The 27610-nt window shown below is 52.2% G+C and overlaps 1 protein-coding gene across 4 annotated transcripts in view; it reads right to left on the bottom strand.

The window, feature by feature from the left end:
- Window positions 1-27610, bottom strand: part of STIM1 (stromal interaction molecule 1) — a 95194-nt gene that overhangs the window by 55563 nt on the left and 12021 nt on the right. For 2 of the 4 annotated variants that reach the window (XM_040536943.1, XM_040537077.1), the window contains exon 2: window positions 790-923. In XM_040536943.1, the coding sequence (XP_040392877.1) occupies window positions 790-923 (134 nt within the window). The remainder of the gene's footprint in view (window positions 1-789; window positions 924-27610) is intronic. The other 2 variants (XM_040537003.1, XM_040537163.1) reach the window with 1 other exon arrangement.

Here is a 27610-nt window from a genome sequence, read left to right as displayed (position 1 = left end):
GCTCTCGTTATGAAGACGTCTGTCCTCCCAAACAGCTGCTATGTGTATCGAGGCCCTGCTTCCCGGGACATGGCTGAACACCGCTCGTTGATGGGAAGTAGAGAGTGACTGCTTTTCTCTCTCTGTGCTTCCACGTGGCCTTTGCTTGTTCTTTTCCCCTCTTCCTTTTCCCTTTAATTAAATCATCCTTATCTCAACCCGTGAGTTGTTTTTTTCCTCCCAGTATGCTTTCTTCTCCCCCTTGCCCTCTGAGGAGGGGAAGTGAGAGAGCAGCCATGGGGGAGCTCGGCTGCCCACCTGAGCAAAACCACCACATGGCGAAATAACGGAGTAAATACTATAATAGGAAGGAGACAGCAGCCAGCATATTTGCTCATCGATATGGCATAGAGAGGCTTGATCAGAATCAGACGGCTTTCCCAACTCCAGAGTTAAAAAAGCAAGCAATGAAATAACAACAACAACCATGTAAACAGATCTACCTGTCTTTCAGCCACGGAATAAATTGATAAAAGCTTGTATATAAAACAAAAATTAAGCTGCTAGAAACCCATAGAACAGGAGAAAAGTCATGCACACTAAAGATTACAGTACTGAAATACAGTGTTTGGACCAGAAACTTGGATCATGATGGAACATTGCTTCCTTGCCAGATCAGATGGAAAGGACAACCAACAGCCTTCAGGCACCCCTGCCACATTAACACCACCCGTAACAGAGCAGCCCTCCCGGGCCCTGTACTGGAGCACAAAACTACGTGAGAGGACAGAAAAACGGCTGAGTACTAACCTCATCACTCTCCTCTACGTCCACGTTGCCATTGGCATCGTCGTCCATCTGCTTATGTATGTTGCGGACAGCCTCGAAGCTGAGCTGCTCATCCTCATCGTGGCACAAGGGCTTGTCGATTCGGCAGAATTCTGCTGAGGGAGAAAACACCAACATTATGTAGCCTGTACCAAAAAACCTGCCACCTTGTTTGCTCATTAGGCATCTTGCATTTGAAAAAGCGTTCCCTGAACCCTACACAAAGTATCCCAGTGCTCATTCACAGCAGGGTTAAGTGCAACTGCCAGATTTCCCATGAAATTTCTAATTCTAGCAAGAAAGGACAGGCCACGGCCTGACCGAGGCTGCTCTTCTCCGGGTCACGCTCCCCACATCTCCACGTCGCCGCTGCGGCAGCCGGGGCCGGGCTCGGCTCCTCTGTCCGGCACCACCAGCCCCAGCGGCAGGGGAGGACCGCAGCAGAGCTCACCTCCTGCTTCACCAGCTCCACTTCTCACTTGGAGGCTGCTAGTGCTGGCACAGTGTTTGGGAGTCACAGTTGTATGTTTATGCAATACACCAATTAAAGAAAAAGTTAGCCTTCTTCCTGATTATGAAATAGATTTTTCTGGCTTGTTTTCACATATTTTTCCATGTTTCAAGATTAACACTGCATATTTTGCTACATGCCTGAGTCCATGTAAGCACCAGTCAAGCTTGGCTCATCCATCCCATCTATGGTGCGGCTGCATGGCAATGTGTGACTCACTGAGACGACTGCAAACCAGCAAGGCAACGCTGATGCACAAGCACAGACAACGGGCATTAAAAACAGCCGCCAAAGGTGAGGTCCTTAATGACACGTGTTAAGAAAAAAGCCTTGTTTCACAGATGCTGCACTGGATTCACTCTAAGTAGATAATGATTAAGAATCATCCAGCAGTGACTGCTCTGAGATCAATGGGAAACGAGTTTAATAGCTCTTGGCCCAGCTCCCATTAGAAGGTCTCACGTTCAAAAAATCAGAGTTCAGAGTGAATTCCTCGGAATTTAGGCAGAAGAGTCCAAATGACTTAGAGCTCAAATCTCATTCCAACTCTTAAGATGATCCTTTCAAGACAACACAAGCTTATTTGTGGGAAAAGTAGCATTTTCTGCTGCTGCTACACATTCTGTATCTACTGTGAATAAACACTCACTCACTCAGCTTGCTACCAAAGATGATTTGGACTATTCTCCTGTCTGTTACATCTTCACACAATTAGCAAGTAGTCAGACACACTACTGGTAGGAAAGACTTTGGAACATTAAATTCACCCAAGCTTAAAAATTTTATTTTTTTAAAAAAAATCCATATAATCTGATTTGCAGATGACACCGAGTTGGGGGGAAGTGTCGATCTGCCGGAGGGTAGGAAGGCCCTGCAGGGGGACCTGGACAGGTTGGGTCAATGGGCAGAGGCCAAGGGATGAGGTTCAACATGGCTCAGTGCCGGGTCCTGCCCTTTGGCCACAACAACCCCACGCAGCGCTACAGGCTTGGGGCAGAGTGGCTGGAAAGCTGTGCAGAGGAAAAGGATCTGGGGGTGCTGGTCGATGCTCGCCTGAACACAAGCCGTCAGTGTGCCCAGGTGGCCAAGGCCAACGGCATCCTCCTGTGTCAGGAGTAGTGCAGCCAGCAGGAGCAGGGAGGTGATCGTCCCCCTGGGCTCTGCTCTGGTGAGGCCGCACCTCGAGTGCCGGGTTCAGCTTTGGGCCCCTCACTACCAGAAGGACATCGAGGCCCTGGAGCGTGTCCAGAGAAGGGCTCCGAAGCTGGGGAAGGGCCTGGGACACAAGTCCTGTGAGGAGCGGCTGAGGGACCTGGGGAGGTTTGGTCTGGGGAAGAGGAGGCTCAGGGCAGACCTTATTGCTCTCTGCAACTGCCTGAAAGGAAGGGGTGGGGAGCTGGGGGTCGGCCTCTTCTCCAATGATAAGACAAGAGGGAATCCAGCGCCCGCAGGGGCAGGGAGGGGATCCTGCCCCTCTGCTCCGCGCTGGGGAGGCCGCCCCTGGGGTGCTCCCGGGGCCAGAGAGGCCTGGAGCTGGTGGCGAGAGCCCAGCACAGGGCCCCGAGGTGCGGGAGGGCCTGGAGCACCTCTGCCGTGAGGAGAGGCTGCGAGAGCTGGGGCTGCTCGGCCTGGAGAGGAGGAGGCTCCTGCTGGGGCCGGGGGCGAGCAGCGGCACCCAGGGGTGCCTCCAAGCAGTCCGGGATCCTGTTATTGCACCATTCTCCACGTGTAAACACAGAGCCTCCCATACGGAGGACACCGGACTAACACTAGCTGATATCACGTGTATTTCCAGATCTCACAGAGAAACCCCATCCCTCGTCCTCTCTGGACTGGCTAAAGAACCAAACAAAACCTCAAACCCAAGGTAAACCGATTACACAAACACACACCCAGCCACTCCCCAGTACAGCTGTTCGAGGAGCAAGTTTTGCTCCTGCAGACAGGTTAATATTAGGGGAGAACTTGTTGCCTCTGCAGAATGGAAAAAAAGAAACAAATACAGAGAATGTACATTAAGATAGCAAACAGAAGCACGCAAACAAATGCAAACACCATTGTTTTGTCTTGGCTTCTCTAGAATTTCACATATCTATGTAAGACCAGACGATCAAGCCAAGCAAACTGCAGTTTACTCTAAATCAGCTACCGAAGTTTCTAAACTTAGAGCAGGTTCAGCCATAAGCCTACTCATTCTTACATATTTCTAAGAATTCATTAAAACAAACAAACAAACAAACACACACATACACCTAGAAGCAGAATAGCGTATGTTAAGGCTGTTTTCCTACCGTAACTGTTGATTTTCTATGTCTTATGTTCCTACACTAAATATGTGTCTCACAACCAGCTTTATTAGAGGTATGCTCCCCCAGTCAGGAGACTGAATAAAATACTGTGGTTTTAATTTTGAGGAACATAAGCCAAGGATTCAGAGTTAAAATTAAACTTTCCTTATTTGCAACACTTTAAATTAGGTACTTCAAATTTATATTCTGCCTAAAACAAAACCACTCAAGAAGCACTTAGATGAATGTCAGAGCATTATTCAAATCAGACCGAATTCTTACATTATGGTTGTGACCCTTATTTCTGATGTCTTTATATAGACACATACAGACAAATGTATTTAAGATCTTAGCTATCGATCTTGCACTAATGTGTTTCGAATACTGAATTAATTCAATATACAAGTGCATAATACAACCATACACCATAAAATTATTTACTTTTTTAAATAAGACACTCCTTTTATAGTATCATCCTCAGAGGAAATCAGTCTTGTGAGTTATGTCCAGGAGATCTTAACAGACCGTCATTCAGTACTCTGCAGAAGAGTGATATCCTCACGGTGCTTGACAAACCACCTCAAGAAAACATATAGTGGGCAACTACGCTAGAAAATGCTAGGTGAGCAACTTCACCCTATGGATGCAAGGTAAAAACTGCCACCACTCTGCATCCAAACCTCTAAACATCTTGCTAACAACAGCACCAAGTGCAGTTGGACTAGACGATCCTTGAAGGTCCCTTCCAACTGAGCTATTTATTCAGTTCTGTTCCAAGTGTGGATACCGGTCCTCCCAACCCACACATGCCCCTTGCCCTTCCACCCAAACCCACCTGGGTGCATTCCCTGAGAAACGGGATCCGGGACATGGACCACTGCACCAGGAAGGGGTGGCAGCCCTCCGAATCACAGACCAAAAAATCTCAAAAACTAGAACTGCGCTAGCGTTCCAGGTCTGGTCTGTCCTTCATAGCTTTTTAAGAATAGCATGCTTCTAACTGAAAAACACTAGGGTAAAAATTGCAAGATAAACCCTAAAAACCTCGAACGTATGCACAGCACTGAGCTATGCTGGTGCAGTCCTCTCAGTTTCTGTCTATGGCTTTAGGACAGGCACCTTCAGCACGTACGTTACAGATCAGAACTGGTTTTGTTCTTACCAGAAAATCCCTTTTCAAACATGGTCAGTAGACCATTCCCGTGGGCTCTCCAGATGGTGTCCCCGCAGGCAAACCGCCAGCAGCCGGGACCACAGGTTCACCATGACCTACACCTTCAGTTACGCTTCCAAGCGGCACAACAAATCCTCCGCTAACAGGCACAGAACATCAGGCACAGACATCACGCAGATATGCCATTCTTCTCCAAGGTGGGCCTTGGATAACCTCCACAGACAAGCAGGTACTTATCAAGGGGAGGCATGGGTTTTTGTTACAAAACTGGGAAAACTGATCACCCTTCAGGGCACACCCAGAGGGTAGGTTGTGCAGCATGTCTTTGTCTGGCATTGAATCCTGAGGTTAATCTGCTGCTGCAAAAGAGCACCAGCTAGAAGCCAGACTTCAGGCACACACCCATGCACACCGGGTGGTATAGATCCAGTAGATAATACCGCCACAGCAGTCCTCGGCTGGCTTTGTCCCAGTGTTACCAATAGTGTCCCAGTGTTTCCAGAGTGCTATCAATGCCGCAATGTAAACCTCATCAGAAGAAACTCCCAGCTGTGCAAACTTGGCCGACCAGGAATCTACCTTAACTAACAAGAACTAGCACCGTTACTAGAGGGTGACTGTGAGGTGCATCCACCACGGTCAGAACAAAGCCCCACTACCAAGCTCCACCGTCCTGCTCCACCTCCTCGGCCACAACCCCTCCACGCAGCCCCTTGACCTAGGGCCCAGCTGGGCACCTGCCCACTCGGGGGCTGGGACCTCTCACAGTCTTTAGGACAGTGAGAGGACTCCACAGTTTTTAGGACATTGTGACCGATGGCATTACGTTTTGCATCAGAACACTTCTGTGAGTTACAGGGATTGCCAGGCCTAGAACTGGCAGAATTCGGGTTGAATTTATAGTTTATTAACTAGAAAGGTAAACATTTTTAGCGGAGTCTCCTTCTTCTACCTTGTACAGCTGCGAAAAAAAAAAAAAAAAGAGGAGAAAACGTAGAACAGTTCGGCTTCAGAAAAATCAGGCCTACTGTGCTTCACTGCAGCTGACACTTGAAGAGGCCCCGTCTGCCCGATTTACCAGTGCAAGGATCCCACCACCACTACCCAATGGATTTGCATGGACAGCCATTTTTTCTCTCCAGTCCACATTACCTCACAGACCCACTGCTGTCTGCTCATCTTTTGCCGCTTTATGTAAAAAAAAAAAAAAAGAAAAAAAAAGAAAAAATGTCAATAACAGTAAATCTGTTCAGCTTTGCCCAAGACAACACCCCCACACACGCAAAAGCCCTGGCAAGCTGGCCCCTCTGTTCTAACAGAGCAGGTAAGATGTCTCGCAGAGGCAATACTGGAGGCTGACCCAAGGGCGAGTGGAGGCTGCTGGGTGCTGCAGAGACCTCACACGGATCTGGAAGTTTGCTCTGTACCAACTCTCGCATGGCTGGGGAGCGAGCCCAGCACCTCTGTGAACTGAGGACCACAAGCAGCGAGTGAGCAGGGACAGCTCTGCCTAGATCCAGCCCAGCGGGCTGTCCTGTCCTTGACAGGGCCATCCTCTCCTCCACGGGGCTCAGGGCTGGCTGCAGGCAGCAAGCAGGAGGAGGTAGCAGCCACCTTGGCTCACGGAGCCTGCAGCTGGCCCTGGGAAAACATTCAGCACAGCAACACGCTGCAACCCAAAGCAGCAGCCAGGGACAACACTACGCTCAGCAGGGTGTGAAAAGTGGTGCCAGTGTAGAAGGTGAATCAGTGTGTCCCTGGCAGGGCGCCAGGAGACCTCCGTTCCTTTACCCCACCTTGGGAGGCGGCACAGGGAGGCAAGGGTGGCCGACCATCGTGCAGAGCTGCGCAGTGTTTTCAAAGGCTTCACAGCAAGCAGGGTGAAATGATTTCTTGACTGGGTACTTTCTGTTGATCTTAATTGGAAAGGGAGAGGAACTTGGCAGAGTTACGTTAAATATTATTGGATGTCTTAACATGGCTTTGTGCAGATTTGGTTTTCCTCTCCGACGCTGTAAGAATTTGTTCCCTCCATGCTTTTTTCACAGTTATCACAAAGTTATCTAATATCTTTGGGATGGGTCTTTTCTGCAGTGATTTGTCACATTCATCCCAATGAAAAAGAGCAAGAAAACAGAACGTTATTGTATTCATACTGCCTTTGGGCTTGACTTCAGCAGGAAAAATGAAATCAGGATAAAAGATACCTCACAAAATATTATGTGATCATCTTGTTCTGAACCTTATTATTATAGCAATTAATGTAGCAACACCGTGTCAAAGTTCAATTTACAGGGAATAAAAAGGTCATTTTATTATAAAACATGTGGTTTTATTCTTATTAACAGTCTCCTAACCACATAATTCTTAAGCCCCAAACATGTCTCTCTCCAAGTGGTCTGTCCAGCACTCAGGCAACAAGACACATGCACTGAAGTGATCTTGCCCAGCTTTCCTGCAACCACAACGATGATGTGTTGGTATTTGTAGCCCAAACACTAAGAATGAAGCATGACTGGAAATCTTTTTCTGTGCAAGTTCCAGAAAGCAATAAAGCAGTCATTGCAAGAATGGCATGTGTTGATAACCAAGTAACAATCAACAGCAAGCAGGCTCGTAAATACTGAGGAACTTGTTTGCATCAGGGCCAGAAAAAGCCTAAATAAGCCACGGGTGATTTAATCAGCAGAAGACCCGACACTGATAAAGAGTGGTCACGAGGTTTCACCACAGGCCAGGAAGACAAGGTGCAGCTGTAAAAATACCCAAAATGGAGAAACAAAGACCGGGGCAAGCAACCTTGCCTAAGATTTATGGAAGACTAAGCAAGATCCTGAATTTAATAACCTGACCATAATAACCCTCGTCTCCTAAGCCAGGTCACCCCTTGGGTTCCTCCTGACAGCGAGGGTGTAACAGGCAGCCTCCCTTGTCCTCCACGCCACACAAAATGACACTCTGCTTCAGGCTGCTCAGACACACACACAACGTGAGGCACCTTCAGAGAGTGAAAGGCTGAGTGTGAAGTCAGTTTTCTTTAAATAACACCCTCCTCCTCCAGAAGGTCCTCCACTGATCCTTGCTACAGCAGTCTGTACAGACAGGCGCTGGTCCCAGCACAGGCCCCGAGCTGCCAGATGGAAGCCCAGGCCAAGACCTGGGGTGGTGGCGTGCCTCCCGTGTCCCTTAGGGGCTGACACCATCACCTGTCCTTACCCCACCGTCCCATCCCACCTCTCTGAGTCAGCAGCAGTCTTTTGTCCCCTCACAGGCTGTTGGCCTCCAGTCCTGTTCGTTATCTCCCCACCATCACCTCTGAAGCACTACAGTCCGCCTTTCCTTTCAGAAGGCAAGCCCCTTTTCCCCCCATCCCCTCCGGACAGTGAGGGACAATGGTCTGCCCATCTGGGTGCCATTAACACGTGCCATCTTCCATCCCTCCCCTCCTCCTGGACTCACATCGCCAGGCCTGGCGCTTGCTCTGCACCACAAAAGGTCTTTTGCAATCTCCTACCCAGGAGCAATCTCCCCCCAGGGCCCTGGGTGCGGCCGCCCAGGAAGTCATCGACAGGCACTTAGGCCCAGGTGCTTGAATGAAATCTGAATGACGAGGAATTTGGGTTGGTTTTAGAACAGATTAGAAAGTCTCGCCTCAGGAGAAATGGTCGGGTGGAGGTGGACCATATCTTCCAGTCCTAGCACCTCTCCTGCAGCCTCAGCCCGAGGCAGTGACACCAACTGGAAGTTCCACCTGCACGTCAGAGCAGACATTTGTACTTTGAAGGTGGCACAGGCTGCCCGGAGAGGGGCTGGGGGCTCCTCCGCGGGGTCTCCAGCAGCCGCCGGGACGTGGGGCTGGGCGAGCGGCTCCACGGGGCCCTGCTGGGGCAGGGGGCGAGCAGTGGCACCCAGGGGTGCCCCAGCCTCAGCCACGCTGTCATTCTGTAGCATTGAAATATTTTATTCCAGATCTTTAATTTCTCATGGGAAATTCTCCCTAATGAGAATTCTTTTTGTTAAATTTCAGGTTCTCTCAATTTTCTTCTACAAGGTCCCATTATCTTTAAAGTTATGTTGATACAATCACAGCTGATTGTCCCCGGTAGCACTGAGCAGTATAACAAGAATAGCCATCAGGATAGGATTAAATAGCAGTTTAACTATAACAATTGTGATTTACATAACATGCTCTTATAAACACTGGAATGGCAGCCAAAAAAAAAAAAAAAAAGATTCTTATACTTTTATATATTTGGGGAAGAAGAATCGTTTACATATTTCTGTTAATACAAACAAAGACTCAACATAACTTTCTTGCTCAGGGTTCTTCCCATAAAACTCTAGTTTTCAATAAAAAAATGCCAAGTACAACTTTAAAATTTTAACAAAAGCATTAAATGGTTTTGTAAAGAATGTATATACAGACAGGTTACTGTTCTCGCTTGAAGAGTGAAAAATGAAAAAGATGAGATTTTCTTCAAAGCTACAAAGCAGCAACATGGTGAGCAAGGCAAAAGAAGAGCAAAATAACCATCGGTTTTCCAGCTCTAATTGCCAAACAACAGAGCCTGACAAAGTTATGAGTATATAACCATTTCCATTGTCTTAAAAATACTCCCAGTATTTTTATACAATTTTACACTGTACAGCTGGATATTATTTACTGTATAGGGAGCCGTCAGTCACTACTCTATATTTATCACATAATGCTTATCCATAAAGGCATGTGAAAACTCACATATAAAACCATTTTCCCAAAAGGTGAATTTGTCAAGCAACACTGGGATTTCCACACATTCCCTGGTCTGGTAACCTCTGTGCATTTGAACAAGTTCCTTGGCCACAGAACTCCTTCCTTTGGAGGTGCTGAAGCAGGGCGCAGAAAGCCTTGCAAAATGCAATTCCTGTCATATCGAGAAACCACACACAGTTCACTGGCACTGAAGACGTGGACCTCATCCATCTTCCCATCTCCTCTAAAGCTTAGAAACTCTAACCTGTTATTTTCATTGCAGATTTAGTAGCTGAAAGGAGCTTCATCATGAGCAAAGAGAACATTGAAGCAACCTTCTTGCTCAACACTACTAAATTATTCATGTTCTCTTGCTGCTGTAAAACTTATCATCACCTCTAAAACAGTGCTGTCTGTAACAGATATTTAAATATTCACTGAAGCCATCGAGCTTTCCACTTCACGTTTACACGAAGCACTGCAAACAGCTTCTGCAGTACAGATCCCTGCTGCCTCACCTGAGCACGAGTAATCCAACCCACAATTCTTAGCAGAAAACCTTCAAACATTAAGTATTAGCAGGCGTTCAAAGATTTGCTTTTTTCTTTAATTAAACAGCTTGCACAATGCAAGAAAACCTGTACCTAACTCAAACTAAATAGTCTAGAAAAAATGCAAACACAACCAGAGATTAGACCATTTGATCTTTGACCCACTTTTAAAGAAAGTAACAACGCCCTTGGGTGTCTCTGCAAAGAGGTCCACCCAACAACATTAGCAAACCACCTATTAATAGCATTCAGAGAAAGACCCCGGTGAGAAATCTGCTTCCTCCCTGCTGAGGGCAGAGCCTCCAGGGCCGGGTCCTGGAGAATGCCCCGACCTCCGAGGACCTACGTGGCAAAACCACACGCTGAAGCATGCAGGAGAAAGCTCTTGGTGATCACCAAGGCTGCCAGCACTACAGACACTTTCACGGCACCAGCACCAGCTTAGGATCAGGCGCGGGAAGGCACTGAACAGCAAAGTGACATTGCTGTACAGCTGCTAGCTCTTACTCAATTAAAAAGTCAACATTTCTTCCACAAACGGGCTTCTATCCTTGGCACAAGCTCAGCACTTATTTACTACAATTAATTCCTTCATCACTCATGGCAATTAGGCTTCTCCATCTTCTCCATGCAGCAGCTTATTGGTTTAATATCAGCAAAGCTTCATCCCAGTTCTTCCAAACATCCTTGTTCTTCCCTGCAGCCAGCAGCAAAGCCATTTTAACCGCCGCTTCCAGCCAATCCCCTCCAGCACGAACCTCCCACCCCACTCCTCTTCAAACGTTCTGCTCTTTCCGGCCCCTTAAAAAACAGCAACCCCCTTCCAAAAAAAAAGAAAAAAGAAGAAGAGGAAAAAGAAAGAAATGCAACGAGAGAAACCAAACCCACCAAAGAAAACTTATTTCTCCTTGTGGTGGGAAGCCCAACACCGATGTTATCGTGTGCCTCAGCCCACATCTGCCCCTCCTCGCGGTGCCCACACCTCCTTCCTCGCACGTTGTCTCAACACACGACCTACTCTACTCTGCTCGCGGTAAGATGTCAGGTTTCCCTTCCACAACGCCGACAGAGTATTTGGGTACGACTCTGCCCTCCCCAGTGCTCTCAGACCTCTCCAGACCAAATCTCAGCACCCTTGCTGGGGTGCTGTGGTCACAACGACCAATTTCAAGCATTACCTTCCTGAGAAATTTTTGTTCATTTTCTTCAGCCCCGAGGACTGCGTAGGATTTCTGCTGGGCTGATACCAAAAGGTTCTTTAACACAAGCCTGCAAATCAAAGTGCTTTTGCTTAGAACCTGCTAGAAAACAGCAAGTCAGGTCATTCTGCAAGATGATCAGCCAAAGGCTGGGTAAAGTTCTTACGAGCTTAAGTGACTGGAGATTGGGTTACTTCATAATAATGAACTGCATAATTAACTGCTGAGGCATTCCTTCCCTTTTGTGCTGATTGAAATCCAATAATTAAAACTGCTGCAAATAGCGAGGGCCCTTTGCATGTGGTTTTAAGGAAGCCGCTCACTGGATACAGCCAGCCGTGCTTTCACAACTGATGTTCCTCAGAAGCAAGTTCACTGGAGGCAGGCAAAGCTTCCTTAATTATTTCAGGCCTCCTAATATTGTTGGTAATTTGAAAACGGGAACAATTCAGCCAACTCTAGATAGAAATAACTGATAGCTACTGGTGTTGCAAGTACCAACACCAGAAAGCACCAGCCATTTGCTAAATAAAAGCCTCCCCACCTCCTCCTTCCCATTAACCCTTGGCTATATGGCTGCAAGGGGCTCAGCAGCATCTGCACTTCATCCAAATACGAACAGCAGCATTTTTTTTTTCATTTTTTAAATTTTTTTTGTTTTGCAAACTAGCTCAGCTGAAGGGGAAAAACCTAACATTGGAGCCAAGTAGTTAAAAAGACACGCTTCTCCTCTGACAGGCAGAAACGAGCAGCGGTAACTGTGGCAAAGGACTGGAAAAGAAAGACCCGGGGCTGGCTGCCCTGCCCTGCGTGCTCCCCGCAGGCGGCAGGGGCCGAAGCAGCCCGGCCGTGCGGGAGGGCCGTGGGCAGCGAGAGCCGGTGAGCGAGGGAAGGACACCACCACCACCACGCCGCTGTCACCGCGGCACATCACGAGCACCCTCTTCAACAAGAGAACAGCAGCCCGGTAATTTGTTGTTGCTTTAATTGGGAATCACCTTTTAAATAGCTCCTGTGGCTGAAGCGTACACCAAACACGCTGGATGAGGCCCTGAGCAGCCCTGTCTGACCTGACCCTAGAGCGGCTTTGAGCAGGAGGCTGGATCACCGACTGCTTTGGGTTGGAAGGGGCCCTAAAGCCCCCCCAGTCCCCCCCTGCCATGGGCAGGGCCCCCTGCTCCCAGCCCAGGCTGCCCCCGGCCCCACCCAGCCTGGCCTTGGGCACCGGCCAGGGAATGGCTGGAGGGCATGAATTTGCCCATGACCCCGACCTTGCCCACGATCCGATGCCGTGCTAATTTCTGCAAGCACCTTCCATCCACGTTCCTGAAGAAGCACAACCTGCCACCGAACACTCCCCCAAGAGGGGCTCTCTGGCGGGCAGCAGGCTTGCCTGGCTCCCAAGGCTCGCTGCCGGCGCTGCGCTGGAAGGGCTCCCACGTCCCCGGCAGGCGAACGAACGTCGCAGAGCGTGCGCACACCGGGAACGCGCGGCGGTGGGAGACCCACGTCCGCCCGCGCTCCCCTCGCCCACCCTTGTCACAGGCGGCCACGGACACCTCCGTCGGAAGGCGCTCGGTGCTCGCACCAGCGCGAGCCAGCTCTGCGCTGTCGTCCCATTCATCGCCCCAGAAGAGCTCTTGCGGCTTCCTGCCCGAATTGCTTCATCCTCCGGGCCGGCAGCGAGAGCTTCTCAGGTCTGCAGCAGCGCCGGGAGCGGGGCTGCACCATCGCCGCGCGGAAGCGAGATTTAATCAAGGAAGTGATCAAATGTTTTCTCTAAGGGTTGCAAATTATGAAAGAAAATATGGCACCGTACGCAGTGCTGTTCCCTTTTCTAGACTCTGCTTTGTGGCACAAATGTAAGGTGACTTTTTTTGTACATACGAGCATTTTTATGAACATAAGTTATGCTTCCCCCATACCTTTTAACCAATTTCTATTAAAAAAGCTTGGTAACTTCCGTCTCTCCAAAGCCACAAGAACAAAAACCAACACACCACGCAGATTTTTCCTCTAGAGACCCAGCCCAAGGGATGCATTCCAGGATCGAAAAAAAAAAGGGGGTGATTCCTAAAATATTTTCAGCGTTACGAGTGCATTTGTAATTAATTGTAATTCACAGAATGTATGAGAGCCGGGGAGGGACTTTGGCAGGGCTGGGGGCTGTGGCCGAGCTGGAGCCCCGGCCTCGCTCCTCCGAGGGCAGAGCAGCAGAGGGAGCAGCGTCGGCCCCTGTCCTGCCCCCGTACCAGCACCCCGGGCTGCGCAGACCCCGAGCACAGTATCACAGCTGGACATTATTGTGGGCTTGCAGCCTGAAAGCCCACAAACTCTTGCGCTGTTTGTTCTGTTTTCCAGCTGCCCTGCGGAGCTGGCACCACGCAGGCAGGAGCAGGGGCAGGCTCCCCGCGGACGTGCGCCACCGAGGCGGGCAGCGCTCACAGCGCCAACGCCCAACCTTCCTACGCCCAAAGTGCATGGAAAGCCGCAGCGGTAAATATTCCTTGCACGATACGCATCTCACAGGCCTTACTGGCTGATCGCTAACAACAATGCTGGCAGAGTTAAAGAAACCTGCTCCTAGAACACCGAGCCTCCAGCCAGCGGCCAGCTCGGGGCAGCCACGCCTGTGAAAAGCAAAGCTGGGATGTGCAGAGGGATTCCGCAAGCTGGCAAAACTTCACCGACTGCAGCAGAACTCAGGGGTTAGCCCTCGACATGCACCTTGCTTTGCAACGCCTGTCGTTCCTGTAGGATGGTGTTCTGGGGAACGACAGGCGGTGAAAGGTGCCCTGCCCGTGGCGGGGGCTGGACCGGATGGTCTTTAGGTCCTTTGCAACCCAAACCTTCTGGCGCTCGGCGATTCTACACCGAGCACACTCCAGCACGGCGAGGAGCAGCAGCTGGGCACACGCGAAGGCAGGAGGAGCACGGCCCCTGCCTGGCTCCGGTCCCCCCGGCTGGCCCCGGATCAGCACAGGGCGGTCACCGCACGGCCAGAGGCAGCCTCGCAGATACGCTGGAAGGCAGAAACCCAGTTAGGGCTGGGGAGAAATCCGTGTCTGTCTGACAGCCTGGAACAGACGCGAGGCGATGCTTCAGGCGGCTCGGCCCACGGTACGCTGCCTGAAACGCCGGCTGCTCTGCACCGTGATGCAAAACTAATAATTATTTTTAAAAAGTGAAAGAAAAAATTGCTGAAAGTCAGGAAACCACATAATGAAGGTTGGTGAGTCATTCTTGCCTGAAAAATCTGAGACGCCAAAGAAAGCTAAGAAGAAATCAAATGAAAACCACAATTTCTGCCATTCCATCTAATTTTCCTTCAACCGCTGCAGTGGCGCTTGCCCAAAGGCAGGGATTTCCAGTCCTCAGCTCCTGGGACTCTGATAAGTCAGACCACAAAAAGACATCGGGAACATGAAGAACTCAAGGCACACAAATAATTTCAGAGCAAAGATGCTGGCAGCTTTCCGAAGGTGGAAGAGGAATGCATAATTTCCATCTTGCTCTCAGAGCATTTATAGATGAACACCTGAAACACCTCATACAAGCGTGTTTCATATTTGTACTATTCGGGCAGGATACTGAACACCAGACGAGACCAGACCAGCATCTAATTTAAGCCTAGTCCAAGTTGCCCCCAAAGGAGAGCCCGATGCTACAGACCCCAGTGACAAGTACCGAATCACGTGGGGAACTTAAGCAGGATTCCCCTCGTTGCAGCTCGTGCGCATCGCTCCCATCCCCACACCTCTGGGCCCCTTTTCTCCACCTGCCCGACGGGGCGGCTGCAGGCAGCGCTGGGCTGTCCCCCCGTGTCCCCAGCCCCAGGTACCGCAGGCAGGGCCACGCTGCCCCAGCCCCGGCGCCGCAGCCGTGACTCGAGGCGAGGCACACACCGAGGCGCAGGCTGCGCTCCCCGGGCTGATCCGCACCGCTGCCCAAAGGCGCGGGGCCGATGCCGTGCGCAGCGAGGAGGCTCCAGCGACGCTGAGGAGCAGCCAGGATCCAACCGTCCTCTGCTGGGGGCCAGCCCGGGATCAAAGGAGACACGGCGCTTCAAAGGAACGGAGAAATGAAAGAGCTGGCGTACGTCTGAAGGATCTCACGGGCGCGGAGGGAACACGATGCCAGTGCTGTGGTTGTCCCTCCAAAACCAGACCAGCTCGAGGCTGAGCCGCTCAGCTCCTGCACAGCGCCGAGGCAGGACTCTGATTTATGCCCAGCCCGAACAAACCCGTACCATCGGTACCCTGTGAACACAAGCGGCAGCCGCATCCAGAAAGCTCCGACAGAAGCACGACCACAGGACTCACGCGGTGCCGCGGCCCAGCAGCAGCACGGGCACCTGCAGAGGGTCTCCTGCGGGGACGGGTCCCCTGCAGCTGGGGCCGCAGCCGCCTCCGGCACGGCCTCCACTCAGCTGCTGCCTCCTGGAGCGCCGCAGCAGCACCCTTGCATGTGCGTTCGTGTTAAAAAATAGAAATAAAGATCACCCTGCTAACTACAAACTGAGCACACAGTGCCGAGCAGAGCATCGCTTCACACACGTGCTTTCATAACCCCTTACGATAAAGTGCTCCTTCAGCGTGCACAGCCTCAGCTTCCTCAGCTCCCCCCTTTTCCCCTCCTCTCCTCAAAGCAAAGGCTTTGGGCCCCACGGGGTTCTCAGTGGGAGCACCCCCGGGGCACTGGCAGTCGGGCTGGGGCCGGCGGCAGCTCGCTGCTCCCACAGCCAGCCTGCTCCAAACACTTTTTCTCCCCAAAGTAAGTGTTTTTCCTTAGCACTCAGGCTCCTCAGTCATTTTCTCCTCCTTCCAGTGTATTCTTTCAGGGCTGAGAGTTGTCTCCCAAATCACGTCACCCCCACAATGACACAACCTGACCGGCTGCACAGGCTGATGAAGTACAAACACGTACACATGAGTAAATCAAGGCTAAAACGCGTTTTACCCCGTGACTTTTGGCTTTACCTAGAACGGTTGCTTTTTTATTTTTTTTTTAATGCAATCCTTATTACTAAGAGTAATTACTTAGAGTAAACTTAGAGTAATTACTAAGAGTAAATAATCCTTATTACTAAGAGTGCCTCAAAAGTTATCTGCGCAGTTTGGAGGCTACTTACTCATTCCAGTTGGGTTTCACCGGAGAAAACGTTCACTTCCCTGTACACACACATCAGTCTGACTGGAAAGAGCAGTTGCAAGCAGCAGCAAGCTTCGGCACAAACGGCAGCTTTTGTCTTGCAGCTACTTGTGTTCCTGATACTGGGGTGATTTTACTGCTTGAGCACAGAAGGGCGTGTAACTCCCCCTGTACCTGAACGCGTCCAGGTCCCGCTGCTCTCCGACCCTCGTGCACATCCACGAGGCACCAGGGCAGGAGCAGGGGCACCGTGGTTTGCGCAGGGCTGCTCGAGCAGCGGGGCTCAGCCCCTGCCCGACCGCACCGCCCCGGCCCCGAAGCAGCCCTTGGCCCCCAGCAGCTCCCGGATGCTCCAAACCCGCGTTCCCCACGGTCGCCCTCATGCTGAAAGCAACAAAGCACGTCCATAAGGGCAGGATACGGGCAGAGCCACGTGAGCAGCACTGATACCACGCAGAAAATCCTCTCTATAACAGCGACGTGCTCCGCATGAGCCACGCAACAATGCAGGCAGGAAGGCACCCCAGGAGCTGATCCGCTCCAGCCGCCCCCCGACGCAGAGCCAGCCTTGAGCAGTTTGCTCGTGGCCGTGCCCCACAGGGTCCCGGTGCCTCCAAGGGCAGGGGCTCCACCACCTCTGACCCTGCTTTCATTGCCTGAACGAAAAGGCAGCCCACGCTAACCCCTAGCCACAACTTCCCTGCTGCGACTGTGTCCACCGCCGCTCACCCCGTCCTCGCGGACCTCCAAGGCGTCTGCCTCCGCCTTCTCCACACCCTCCTGCTGCCTAAGTTAGGAACCTGCTTTTATGATTTAAAGTATTTCACCCTAACTTGTCGAAAGGAAAGTCACGTTTAACAGAAGAAAGACCGTCCTTTTTTGCAAGAGCTTTCTATTAAAGAAGTTGCATTTCAACGCTAAACGGGTTCCTTGCTGACTCGTGTCCTCTCGGCTCGTGCAGTGATTTTCACCAGACAGCTCCCGGTGTCCAGCACAAAGCAGTAAGTCGCGTTCCTAACGCTGGAAGGAAGTAGTTAACTACACACTCCCTAGAAACTATCTTTCTGTTCTTCCCCTGCTATCTCTCTCTCACTTTCACAGGATGTGATAAAAGATAAGGGAAGCAGTGTCTCAGGTCCACGCGCCTGCCCGCGGGTGCCCGCATTGGCCCAGCCACCACGGCCCGCGCAGCAGAGCCGGGTGCTCCCACACCACGCAGCGACCTCGGATGAGGAAACTGCCACGGGCCACTCCTAAAAGCCACGTGCGCCTGTCCACGCAGATACTATGAATTACAGGTGCCAAGGAAGATGTAAGCTGATTTTAGGTGGCCCACGTGCTGCAGGCACAAAGCAACCCCTTCCACGCTCCCCACGCAGGTGCCCACGGCAGTGGGTGCACAGACACCAGGCACCCAAAGCTTTGCTCCCCGACATTTTTAGCTGCTGGTAAATTATAGGAAAACGTGAGCCTGTTTTTGCTTATAACTGGAGGACTAAACCCTTTATATTCCAGGTTATCCTTGGGAAGGCTGGCAAGCGGAGCCGCGGCCCTCCGGCCCCAACCAAGCCTTCCTGTGAAGGCTTCATCCCTACCAAGATTAACACCTCAATGGCAAAGGCATCCAGACCCAACAGCCCCTGGGGCCAGATGGCTCACCCTGGTACCTTCTCCTTAATGGGGAGTTTCCTTAGGAATCTGAAAAGAGATCTGCAGTCGGAGAAGTGTGGGGGTGGAGGGGAGAGAGAAGGGAATTCGTTTCCTAAATTACCTTCCTTTGGTTGTGAGCTGGTTTAGGAGCACGGGCACGACCCAAAGGCCAGGCTCACAACCCAAACTCCTGACGGGCTCTGAAAAACCCTGCACCAAATCTCAGCCACACTCAGCACACGGGCCGAAGCACAGTTTCCAGAACCGGCGTTTCACGGGGGCTTTTGCAGCGGTGTCCTGTCCTTGTGCTCTTCCTAGGCTCCCCTTCGGCTGAGCCGAAGTCCATCCAGCCACCTTGCCTTCCCTGGGCTCGGGGAATAGCCGAAGGAGCACACTTGTCAGGCAGCGATAGGACAAGGAGCGACAGCTTTGCACTGAAAGAGGGCAGGTTGAGATTAGAAATTAGGAAGAAATTCTTCCCTCTGAGGGCGCTGAGGCCCTGGCCCAGGCTGCCCAGAGGAGCTGGGGGTGCCCCAGCCCTGGCAGTGCCCAAGGCCAGGCTGGGTGGGGCTGGGGGCTGCCTGGGCCAGGGGTTGTGATTAGATGGTCTTTAGGGTCCCTTCCAACCCAAACCATTCCATGACTGCATGAATTCCCCAGGAGGAAAGGCTCGATGCATGGCCAGACCAGGAAGACCTCCTGCCTGTCCTTCTCCTGCTCTCGCAACCGCCCAGGAACCAAGGATGCCCCCGAGCGCCTTCGCAGACAAGCTTCAACGTAATTAATCCAAGTGAAGCAGCACCATTCCCTTGCTGCCATACAAGGACATCTTCTCCTCATTTTAACCTTATTTATCCCTCACACACACAGAACTGATGATTTTAATTTTCACAGAAGCTCTAGAGAGCAGGGAGCATGGTGACAGCAGCCTCTGCTCTCAAACAGCCCTGCCGAGGTGGCATGCACTCCTCCTGGCGTGCCTTCTGCGCGGCGAGGAGGCATCGACCGCTGCTCGCCCAGAAGCTGAGTACGGGTGTGCTCGTGGCGTGGGACACGTGCGTCGGGCAGCCCCATCCGAAACGTACTGAGGTTTAAAAGCTTCTCTCTTTTACAAGACTTGGCTTCTTACTCCAAAACCAGCACGGTCTCTCTCTCCCGTCCACGAGCACGACTCCAGTGGAGCAAAGCCAGGGCGAGGGCGTGATGCTGATGCCGCGTCCCGCACCGTGCGGGCAGAGCCGGCTGGAGGCATGGCCACGGGTCTGCGTCTGGGTGCTGAGCAGCGGGTGCGCGTGGTGCTGCTCATCGCCACGCGGGCAGCAACACCTCTCGCGTGATTCCTGTCGCTCTCTTTTGGTCATCCGATCATTTTCCAAAATGCATTCAGCATCAGCTCGGAGGCACTTTATATACCACAAAGAGAAGTCCCCAAACTCAACCAAAAAATGCCTCAAAAATCCCGTTCTTCGAGGTTTTCCATGAAAAAACAGGGCCACAGTGTGTCCCGCTCCCCAGCAGCCCACGTCGCTGCGGGCAGCAGAGGAGAAAGCCAGCGGCACTGGGTGGGGAGGGGAAGAGGGTGGGGAGAGGAAAGCAGGGGGAGGAGGAAGCAGCTCCTGAACAAAGACTCAGACCCACCGAAAACCAAAGTTTCACTACTTTTGGTGTTCGTGAAGTGGTCGGTTTTTACTCGCCTGACAGCCAGGCTCAGGAACCCTGGTGTGGCACAAGAACGAGAGCCTTGAGGTGTGAAGTGCAGCCTAGGGGCCCTCTGAGCAAAGGAAGCTCGCCCGCCTTGAGAGCAATGCAATTGCACCAGGCTTAACACTTCCCGTGTTTGATGGTGGTGCAAGGAGCAAAAGATACGGGTAAGGGGACTGGAAAGCAAAAGCACCGCGTGGAGAGCTGCAGGACAGCGTTCACAAAAGCTCCCCTCCGGAGAGGGAGGACACGGGTCCCGAAGGGCAGCCCCGCGGTCCTGGGGAAGGAGACTCTTGTTTGCACTTCAGCACATCTTTCTTCCAGTAATTACAATTATGAAGGGTTAACCTGATCCCTGTGCACTTCATTTGCCCTGTGACCAGGTCCTTCGAGGCGACAGCTCTTGGCGCGCTGCGCAGCAGAACACAAAAAGCCGCATCGAGGAGGAGCAGCGACAGCAAAAACTAAGAACAATCTCGCTCAGTAGGTAAGGTTCGTCCACGTCGGAGAAACAACATTTCTCTTTTCCTTGCCAACCGAACGTGTTGCTGGAGCCCAGAACCAGCGCCGCGGGTTACGTCAGCTGGAGGACGGCTCCCAGGCAGCCCGGACAACTCGCACAGAGGAAGCGACGCAGCCGGGGAGGAAACCGACGGCCGGCCACGACCAGCAGCAATCCTCCGCTGGCAGAACGGGGAAGCGGCTCCGGAGCAGCCAGAGCCGTGTTCCCCCGGCGCTCCTTGTGTCCTCTCTCTAAAGTCAGCCACGCCACAAACACGCATGCAGCCGCGGTGACGTGCAAGTGGCCCTGCCTTGGTGCTCTGCAAGTAGACCCGGAAGAAAAACGTTTGTCGGAGCAGACCTGTAAGCAGCAGCAATCCCAGCCACGCTGTTAACAGGCAGGTGTTTCTAAATTGTAATTGTTCTGCCCCAAAGTAACGGTCGCCATCGCTGAGTACAGAAGCAAAACACAGGCCCACGGTGGAAGCAGTGCCGCGCTGACACAGAGAGGCATGCCCTGGCACGGTGCTCGCAGTGGCAGCCACCGTACCGCCAGGAAACCTGGCCCGCCTGGTGGGGAGCCGAGCTGACGCTGCCTTGCTAATAAAGGTTGTTGCTAAAAAAAAGGCTGTCCCCGCCCAAGCCAAAAAATCAAGCCTTGGAATGACTGACGGTGGAACACGGGGTAAAGCATACACTTTATGCCCCCGTTTTTCTCCCCTGGAAAATGGAAACGTTCCGCTAAGAGGGCGATGTGGAGATTCACACTCTCCAAGCTCTCGGACACGTAATGCATGTAATAAAGGGACTTGTTTCTGCAGATGACCAGCCAAAGCAGGCTGGAGATTCCATACAGCAGGCCGCTGACTCCAGGCAAGCAGCACGCAGAAATTAGGAGGCTTCTGGCGACAGAGGGGTGCCAGCAGTGCCTCCTGCGCCATGCGTACGGCAGCAGAAGGCAGCGCCCCATGAGATACCCGTGCAGCTGCTGCCTGTCACCGCATCCGTAGCTTACAAAGTCAGGGAACCGCACGGCTTTCTGCACGACGTCGCAAGACAAGCGGCCGCATCAAGCAGGCAGACCTGAGACTGCTGTCCCCAGCCCGAGATCGTCCCGTGGCTGAAGCCCCCTGCCCTGCCCCGTCCCATGCCGGGGGTCTGGGTACCCCCCGCCCGCAGTGCTACGGGCACTGCCCCGAAGCCGGACGGGAAGCAGGAATCACTTTTCAGCAGCAGCCAGCCCCGCATCTGCTCCGCATCCTTTCGTCTTTTGCCCTCGGTTTGAAAGCACGCTGCTGCGTCAGGCCCGGGCTGCCCGCAGACGAGAGGACGGCACGGCCGTGTGCGCTGCCGGGAACAACAGCCATGCCGGCATGATCACAAGCCACTTTCGTTCTTTCCCCGAAGACTGTCTTCAAAAAATCTTCAAGGCTATTTGGAGTAATAAAATTGCTTTAAAAGGCAAGCTGATAACTCATTGGACAACGTGGTTCTGGTCTTCTACGCGCAGGGAACAGTTTCCACATGATGCAATCCATGCTTGTGTTCAGCATTTTAAAGCAACACTGTTGTGTAAGCGAAAAATGCGGGGAAGAGAACAGCAGATGCCAAATTCTTCCTCAGCACAGCCCCACTGCTACTGCAGCCATTGTTCTACTGCCTGTTAAATTCCATTGTTTAATCCTTCCTGACTCTGCCCAGAGCCTACCTCTCAGGGATGTTTTCACCGCGACCTGGCAGTGCAGCAGCTGGGGTCCATCACTCTGTGCTCTCACACGCTGGGATTCACTCACGATACGGAAGCTCACCTTTTTCCCATCGTTTTAAGCCATTACTCAGCCGTTGCCTGCACTGCTGCTTCCCCCTAAGCAGACTGGGAAGGCGATGTCACAACTGTTACGTGCTGTTGTCCAAAGAGCTATCGGGTTCCTGCAGAGGTGTTCAAGTAAGACCAAGCGTTAAGATAAGTTAAAGCACTACAGATAGGCAGTTTTCCAACCACCAGTCAGCCGGGACATCAGAACGAAGCACAGCACAGCTAATGGTGCAGAGAGCACGTTACGTTAACGCTCAGAGGCTTTTAATCCAGATCAAGGCTCCATTTGGCTTGTACTGTGCAGCACAACCAGAACGCCACTGCTGCCACACTTGACCACAGAAAACCACTTTTCAATCCAGGGGCAGTAATTTGGAGAGGATACGTAAATTAAGGAAATGGCAGGGGGAGGAAGGGACTCCGATTAAGCACCGCAGCCAGGGACTATGCGGCTTGGATCCCTGCAGAGCAGAAAGTGCCCCCCCCCCAAGAGCAACGACCATCCTCCTTCTGGAGACACTCCCTCGATGCACGAGGACGCTTCCCCCGAAGGCGAGCTGGCCCACCCGCTCAGCCACGGCCCCGCTCACACCAGCACGGTTTCCAGGGCCCGGGCTCTCGCCCACGCCTGCGGAGGATTCCTCCTTTCAGCCTCAGGAGACTCAGCCCCCCCAGCAGGCTCTGTCCCGCTGAAAGACCTCGCGGTATATGCATGCACACACTTCTACGAGGTGAACACCTATTACCCACATGCTGTATGATTTGCATTAGATGCGTTGCTTCAGTCTGCACAATGGTTAATTTAATTACTCCCTCCTGAGATCTCAGCTCGCTTTCACAACAGAAGTGATGCGATCAATCTCCATTTATTATTCCTAAGTGCCAAAGACGGAAAGTACTATTCAAAGTCACCCTGGGCACAAAGCCACGAGACCGGGTTTGAGTCTGACCCCATTCATCTTTATTTCAGCTGAACAAACAGCATCTTTTTCATACCCATTCATTTGGCAAGGAAGGTGCCCCCCGGAGTTTCAATGAGGACAACTCATGCACGACGCTGGACGGGAACAGGAGGGACGGACTGAGACCCACTCGAGAGCCTGGGTCCCTGAGGCAGGCAGGGCTGGGTGCACTTGCACAGCACACCAGGTACCGGGGTGTGCACGGCAGCACCGGGGGGCAGAGAGTAAATTAAGCACACCTGTCCTTTGGCACCCCATAAATCCTGCACGAACACGGGTTTGCAGGTACGGAACGTGATGCAGAAACCCGTGTGCTCCTGAGTGCTAACCAGCCTCTGGCTAAACGCGATTCCAGCAGAACGTCGCGTTATGCTTGCTATTTTCCCTCCGTCTCGAACACCTTGCCGCACACCCAGGTGACCACGGCACAGCTTGCAGCTGGCACACCACCGAGCCACGATTAGAAATGGAAAAGACGTTTTGGGTCACCCGCCGGCTCACCGCCACTCCAAGGGGAAAGCCCACATCGCTGAGGTCGCTCGAGCATCGAAGCCCCGACAACACAGCACTGGAGCGTTGAAAACACAGACGTCAGAAGTAAATGCCAGGCTGAACCAAATTGCGCGGCAGTTTGCAATAGCTTATTGGCAACCTGAGCAATCAACTCACCTCGAGTACTGCGTGCAGTTTGGGGTGCTGCAGTGTAAGAAAGATATAAAACTATCAGGGAGCCTAAAGGAGGGCTACGAAGGTGGTGAAGGGTCGAGAGGGCAAGATGTGTGAGGAGCGGCTGAGGCTCCTTGGTTTGTTCAGCCCAGGGAAGAGGAGCCTTAGCAGAACCAACTCCCCTCCCGCACTTCGAAGCCTGACCTTCATTGCCATCATCACCCCGATCGTTAAGGCGCTGTGCAGCAGCTCTAGCCTTTTAAGCTAGAGAAAGAGGGGACCCCCCTCCTTAATGGCGTGCCACAACTCAACCCCGACCATGATTCCCGATGATAATCACAACCTGATTAACCTTCACGCTACTGATCCAGCCAAATCTGCTATCCTTTATCGTCATAACCCCCCCACCAAACAGAACCCCCCTCACCACTAAACCTACACCATGGCCCTGAACATGAACCCAAGCTTTTTCGACCAATTCTGAAGCCCCTACTTATTAGGAATTCCACTAATCCTACTATCCATGCTCTTCCCAGCTCCAATATTCCCATCGCCCAGTGACTGATGGGTCCATAACCACCTATCGACTATCCGGTTTGAGGGGAGGCCTCATGGCGGCCTGCAGCTCCCTCACGAGGGGAGCGGAGGGGCAGGCGCTGAACTCTGCTCTCTGGGGACAGCGACAGGACCCGAGGGGACGGCATGGAGCTGGGACAGGGGAGGGTCAGGCTGGGTGTTAGGGAAAGGTTCTGCACCCAGAGGTGGTCGGGCACTGGGACAGGCTCCCTGGGGATGTGGTCACGGCACCGAGCTGCTGGAGTTCAGACACATGGTCTGATTTTTGGGTAGTCCTCTGGGGACCCAGGAGTTGTATTGAATGATCCTTGTGGGTCCCTTCCAACTCAGGATATTCTATGATTCTATGAACTTCAAGTGACTACTAAGTGTATTCAGAAAAATACCACTCAATTTATGTTTAAGTTAATTATGGACCACCACAGCTTCCAACTATAGTAGAGGCTACTTAAGCACGTTTCTAAATAAGAAAAAATACAACTGGAAGGGACCATTATTTTCTGCATCCCATGAAGAAATACACTCCAGAGAAGTAATACCCTTAAATACTAAAGATCAAAATAATTTGATTGCTGCACATACATGAAGATGCTTCAGGAGCAGGTATTACTGTTCCAGGCGGCTTTAAAATCATTAAATCCTGGCAGAAACAAGCCATCTGGTCTCTTCTGGAAAGAGCCAAGAGGGAGGTGATTACGTGGACGCTGCCAGCCAGGGGTGAAGGCTGCTCAGGCGCTGGGCTGGACGAGCCCACGGACAACGCGCCTGCCGCGCTCAGAGCCGCGGGGCAGCCGCAGCGACGCCGCCTCCTGCTCCCGTCGCACAAAGGCTTCTGTGCGCAGCGTGGAGTGCTGGCGAGGCTGAAAGGAAGAAAACGTGCGAAATCCTCGACACCAGCAGCCCGCGGGCCCACGCTGCAGCAGCTGCCGCTGCTCGGCACGGCCAGTTTCCAAACCCCCCAGGAGCATTTCCGCAGCCTCGTCGCGACAGACGCCGGAACGGAGCCAGGGAGGGCAGCCCCAGGGCTCTCGCTGCCCCCATGCCGCTGGTGTTCCTGGCTCAACGTGAGCCCCAAAACAAGGGGAGCTGCTCGCCCTCCCCAGGACCTGCCCCACGGCAGCCACCACGCTGACGCCTCTCCTGCTGCAGAAAGCAAGTCTGATTTGCCACGCTTTTGGTCACCTTCGCCCAGAAAACTAGCCTTTGTGCTGAAAAAGTTCGTTGTATCTTTCAGGCTTCATCGGCTAGCCTGAAAAAAGAAAAAAAAAAAAAAAAAGGTATATTGCATTTCTTCCTAAAACTTCTGCCCTGCCCCAAGGCTTTGGACCGGTCCCACCGCAGGAGCACCGCCGCTGGGTGTGCTGGTAGCCGTCGCTCCCCAGGAGCAGACACGTCACCCCCACAGCACTCCTGCACCCCTGTGCCAGGAAACAAGTGACGGAGCTTAGCCATCGTTAGGCTACTGATAAACCCCTTCTAAGTGCCTTTCATCGTCTAGAGCCGTACCTCAAAGGCAGCCGATCATTGAGCACGTGCGTTACAAGTACCAGCAAAGCAAGACTGTTACATCTCTAGCTTTTATTCTCTGGGCTTTCTACCAGCTATTATGGTAGCCACAGAAGCGGAAACAAGTTTTAGCACTCATCTCCAGGCCAGCGTGTCACACACATTCATTCTGTTACATGAACGTGTTGGGGGAGACAGAAAGTCTCCGGCTTGCCTGCACGCCTCGCGCAGCCGGCCTGAATCGAGCTCCTTCCCTTCGGCCATTGGATGGAAGCGGAGTTTCTGTTTTATTGAGTGACTGTAGCTGATGATAGCCGCTCTGGAAGAAGACTGCTCGCTCTATGATGACCCACCCAGAACCACTCATTTACCCCGTATCTGATCTTTCTTTAAAGCCACCATCAGCGAGTGGCAGTCCCTCGGCGGCTCCCCCGCAGACGCAGCGCTCCAGGAGACGGACGCAGCGCTGCCCCGAGCAGCGGCACTTGGTCAGAATGAGAGAAAGCTGCAAGTGCTTGAAGCTGCGGGTTATTTCTGGTCCTGCACTGGGGTTACGTGGATTCGTAGTTTAACATCAGCCACATTCAAGAACTGTGTTTACAAAAGGTGTAGCTTTGACTACCAATAAAATTCGTTGCCAAATCCTAACACAAATACGTAGGCTGGAGCACCTCTCCTGTGAGGAAAGGCTGAGAGCTGGGGGTGTTCAGCCTGGAGGAGAGAAGGCTCCAGGGAGACCTCCTGGCAGCCTTTCAACATTTAAAGGGGGCTTATAAAAAGAATGGAGGGCTCTTTACTCAGGTAGATAATGACAGGACAAGGCGGAATGGCCTTAAACTAAAAGAGGACAGATTTAGACTAGACATTATGAGGAAATTCTTCACTGTACGGCTGGTGAGGCAGTGGCACAGGCTGCCCAGAGAAGCTGTGGATGCCCCATCCCTGGAGGTGTTCAAGGCCAGGCTGGATGAGGCCTTGGCCAACCTGATCTGGTGGGTGGCATCGCTGCCCATGGCAGGGGGTTGGAATTAAACGATTTTTAAGGTCCCTTCCAACCTGAGCCATTCTATGATTTCAGGAATAGAAGTCCAGCCTCCTTTAAACCTTTTTTAATACGTCATTAAATAGAAAAGATACTCTAGTCTCTGACCCTTTAGGCAGGAATTATTATTTCCAGCACTAGTGTGAAGAGGAAGACGTGCAGCTGGCTCTCCTGCTGTTTCCCACCAGGCGACTTTCCTGTGGTTCCTGGTCCTGGACCAGAAAAGCAGCCTCCTTCCTTCCTCACGTTCTGCAACCGAGCCTCCAGGCGCACCTCGTGCAGCAGCCGTCGCTGCTGCCACCCTGGGTCTGGCTGCTTGTCCGAGTGCAAGAGCCTGAGGTGGTCTCTTTTTCAGACAGTCTCGTTCTTACGGCTCATCTCTTGGGATGAGCACCCAGCAGGTTAAAAGCCAACACAATTGCCGGTTAGCAGAGTACTTTCCTCCCTCAAAAACAGAAAAAAAAAAAACAAGGAAAAGAGTTTTCGAGTTACGGGAATGATTATCTTACCAATACCTACATGAAGCCTCTACTGAACAATAAAGCCTTTTTCTTCTCGCCTTTCAATGCAAATTGCCTCTTTTCATTACAGCACGTGGGTTCTGCATCGTCCACGAAACCACACAATTGCACCTGCAGCACATACAAGGTTTCCATAATTAAGCAAACCTTCCCCAAGAGCTTGGTAACCTCCAAGGAGTTTGGCCAGTACCGAAATAAAGGAGACGTCGCGTCATCCCACGGGCTGTTCCCGAGCAAACACAATGGACTTCAGCCC

The sequence above is a fragment of the Cygnus olor genome, chromosome 1, assembly GCF_009769625.2.
Source record: "Cygnus olor isolate bCygOlo1 chromosome 1, bCygOlo1.pri.v2, whole genome shotgun sequence".
Taxonomy (NCBI): domain Eukaryota; kingdom Metazoa; phylum Chordata; class Aves; order Anseriformes; family Anatidae; genus Cygnus; species Cygnus olor.
The sequence above is the reverse complement of the archived record's forward strand: the minus strand, read 5'-3'. Positions and strand labels throughout refer to the sequence as shown.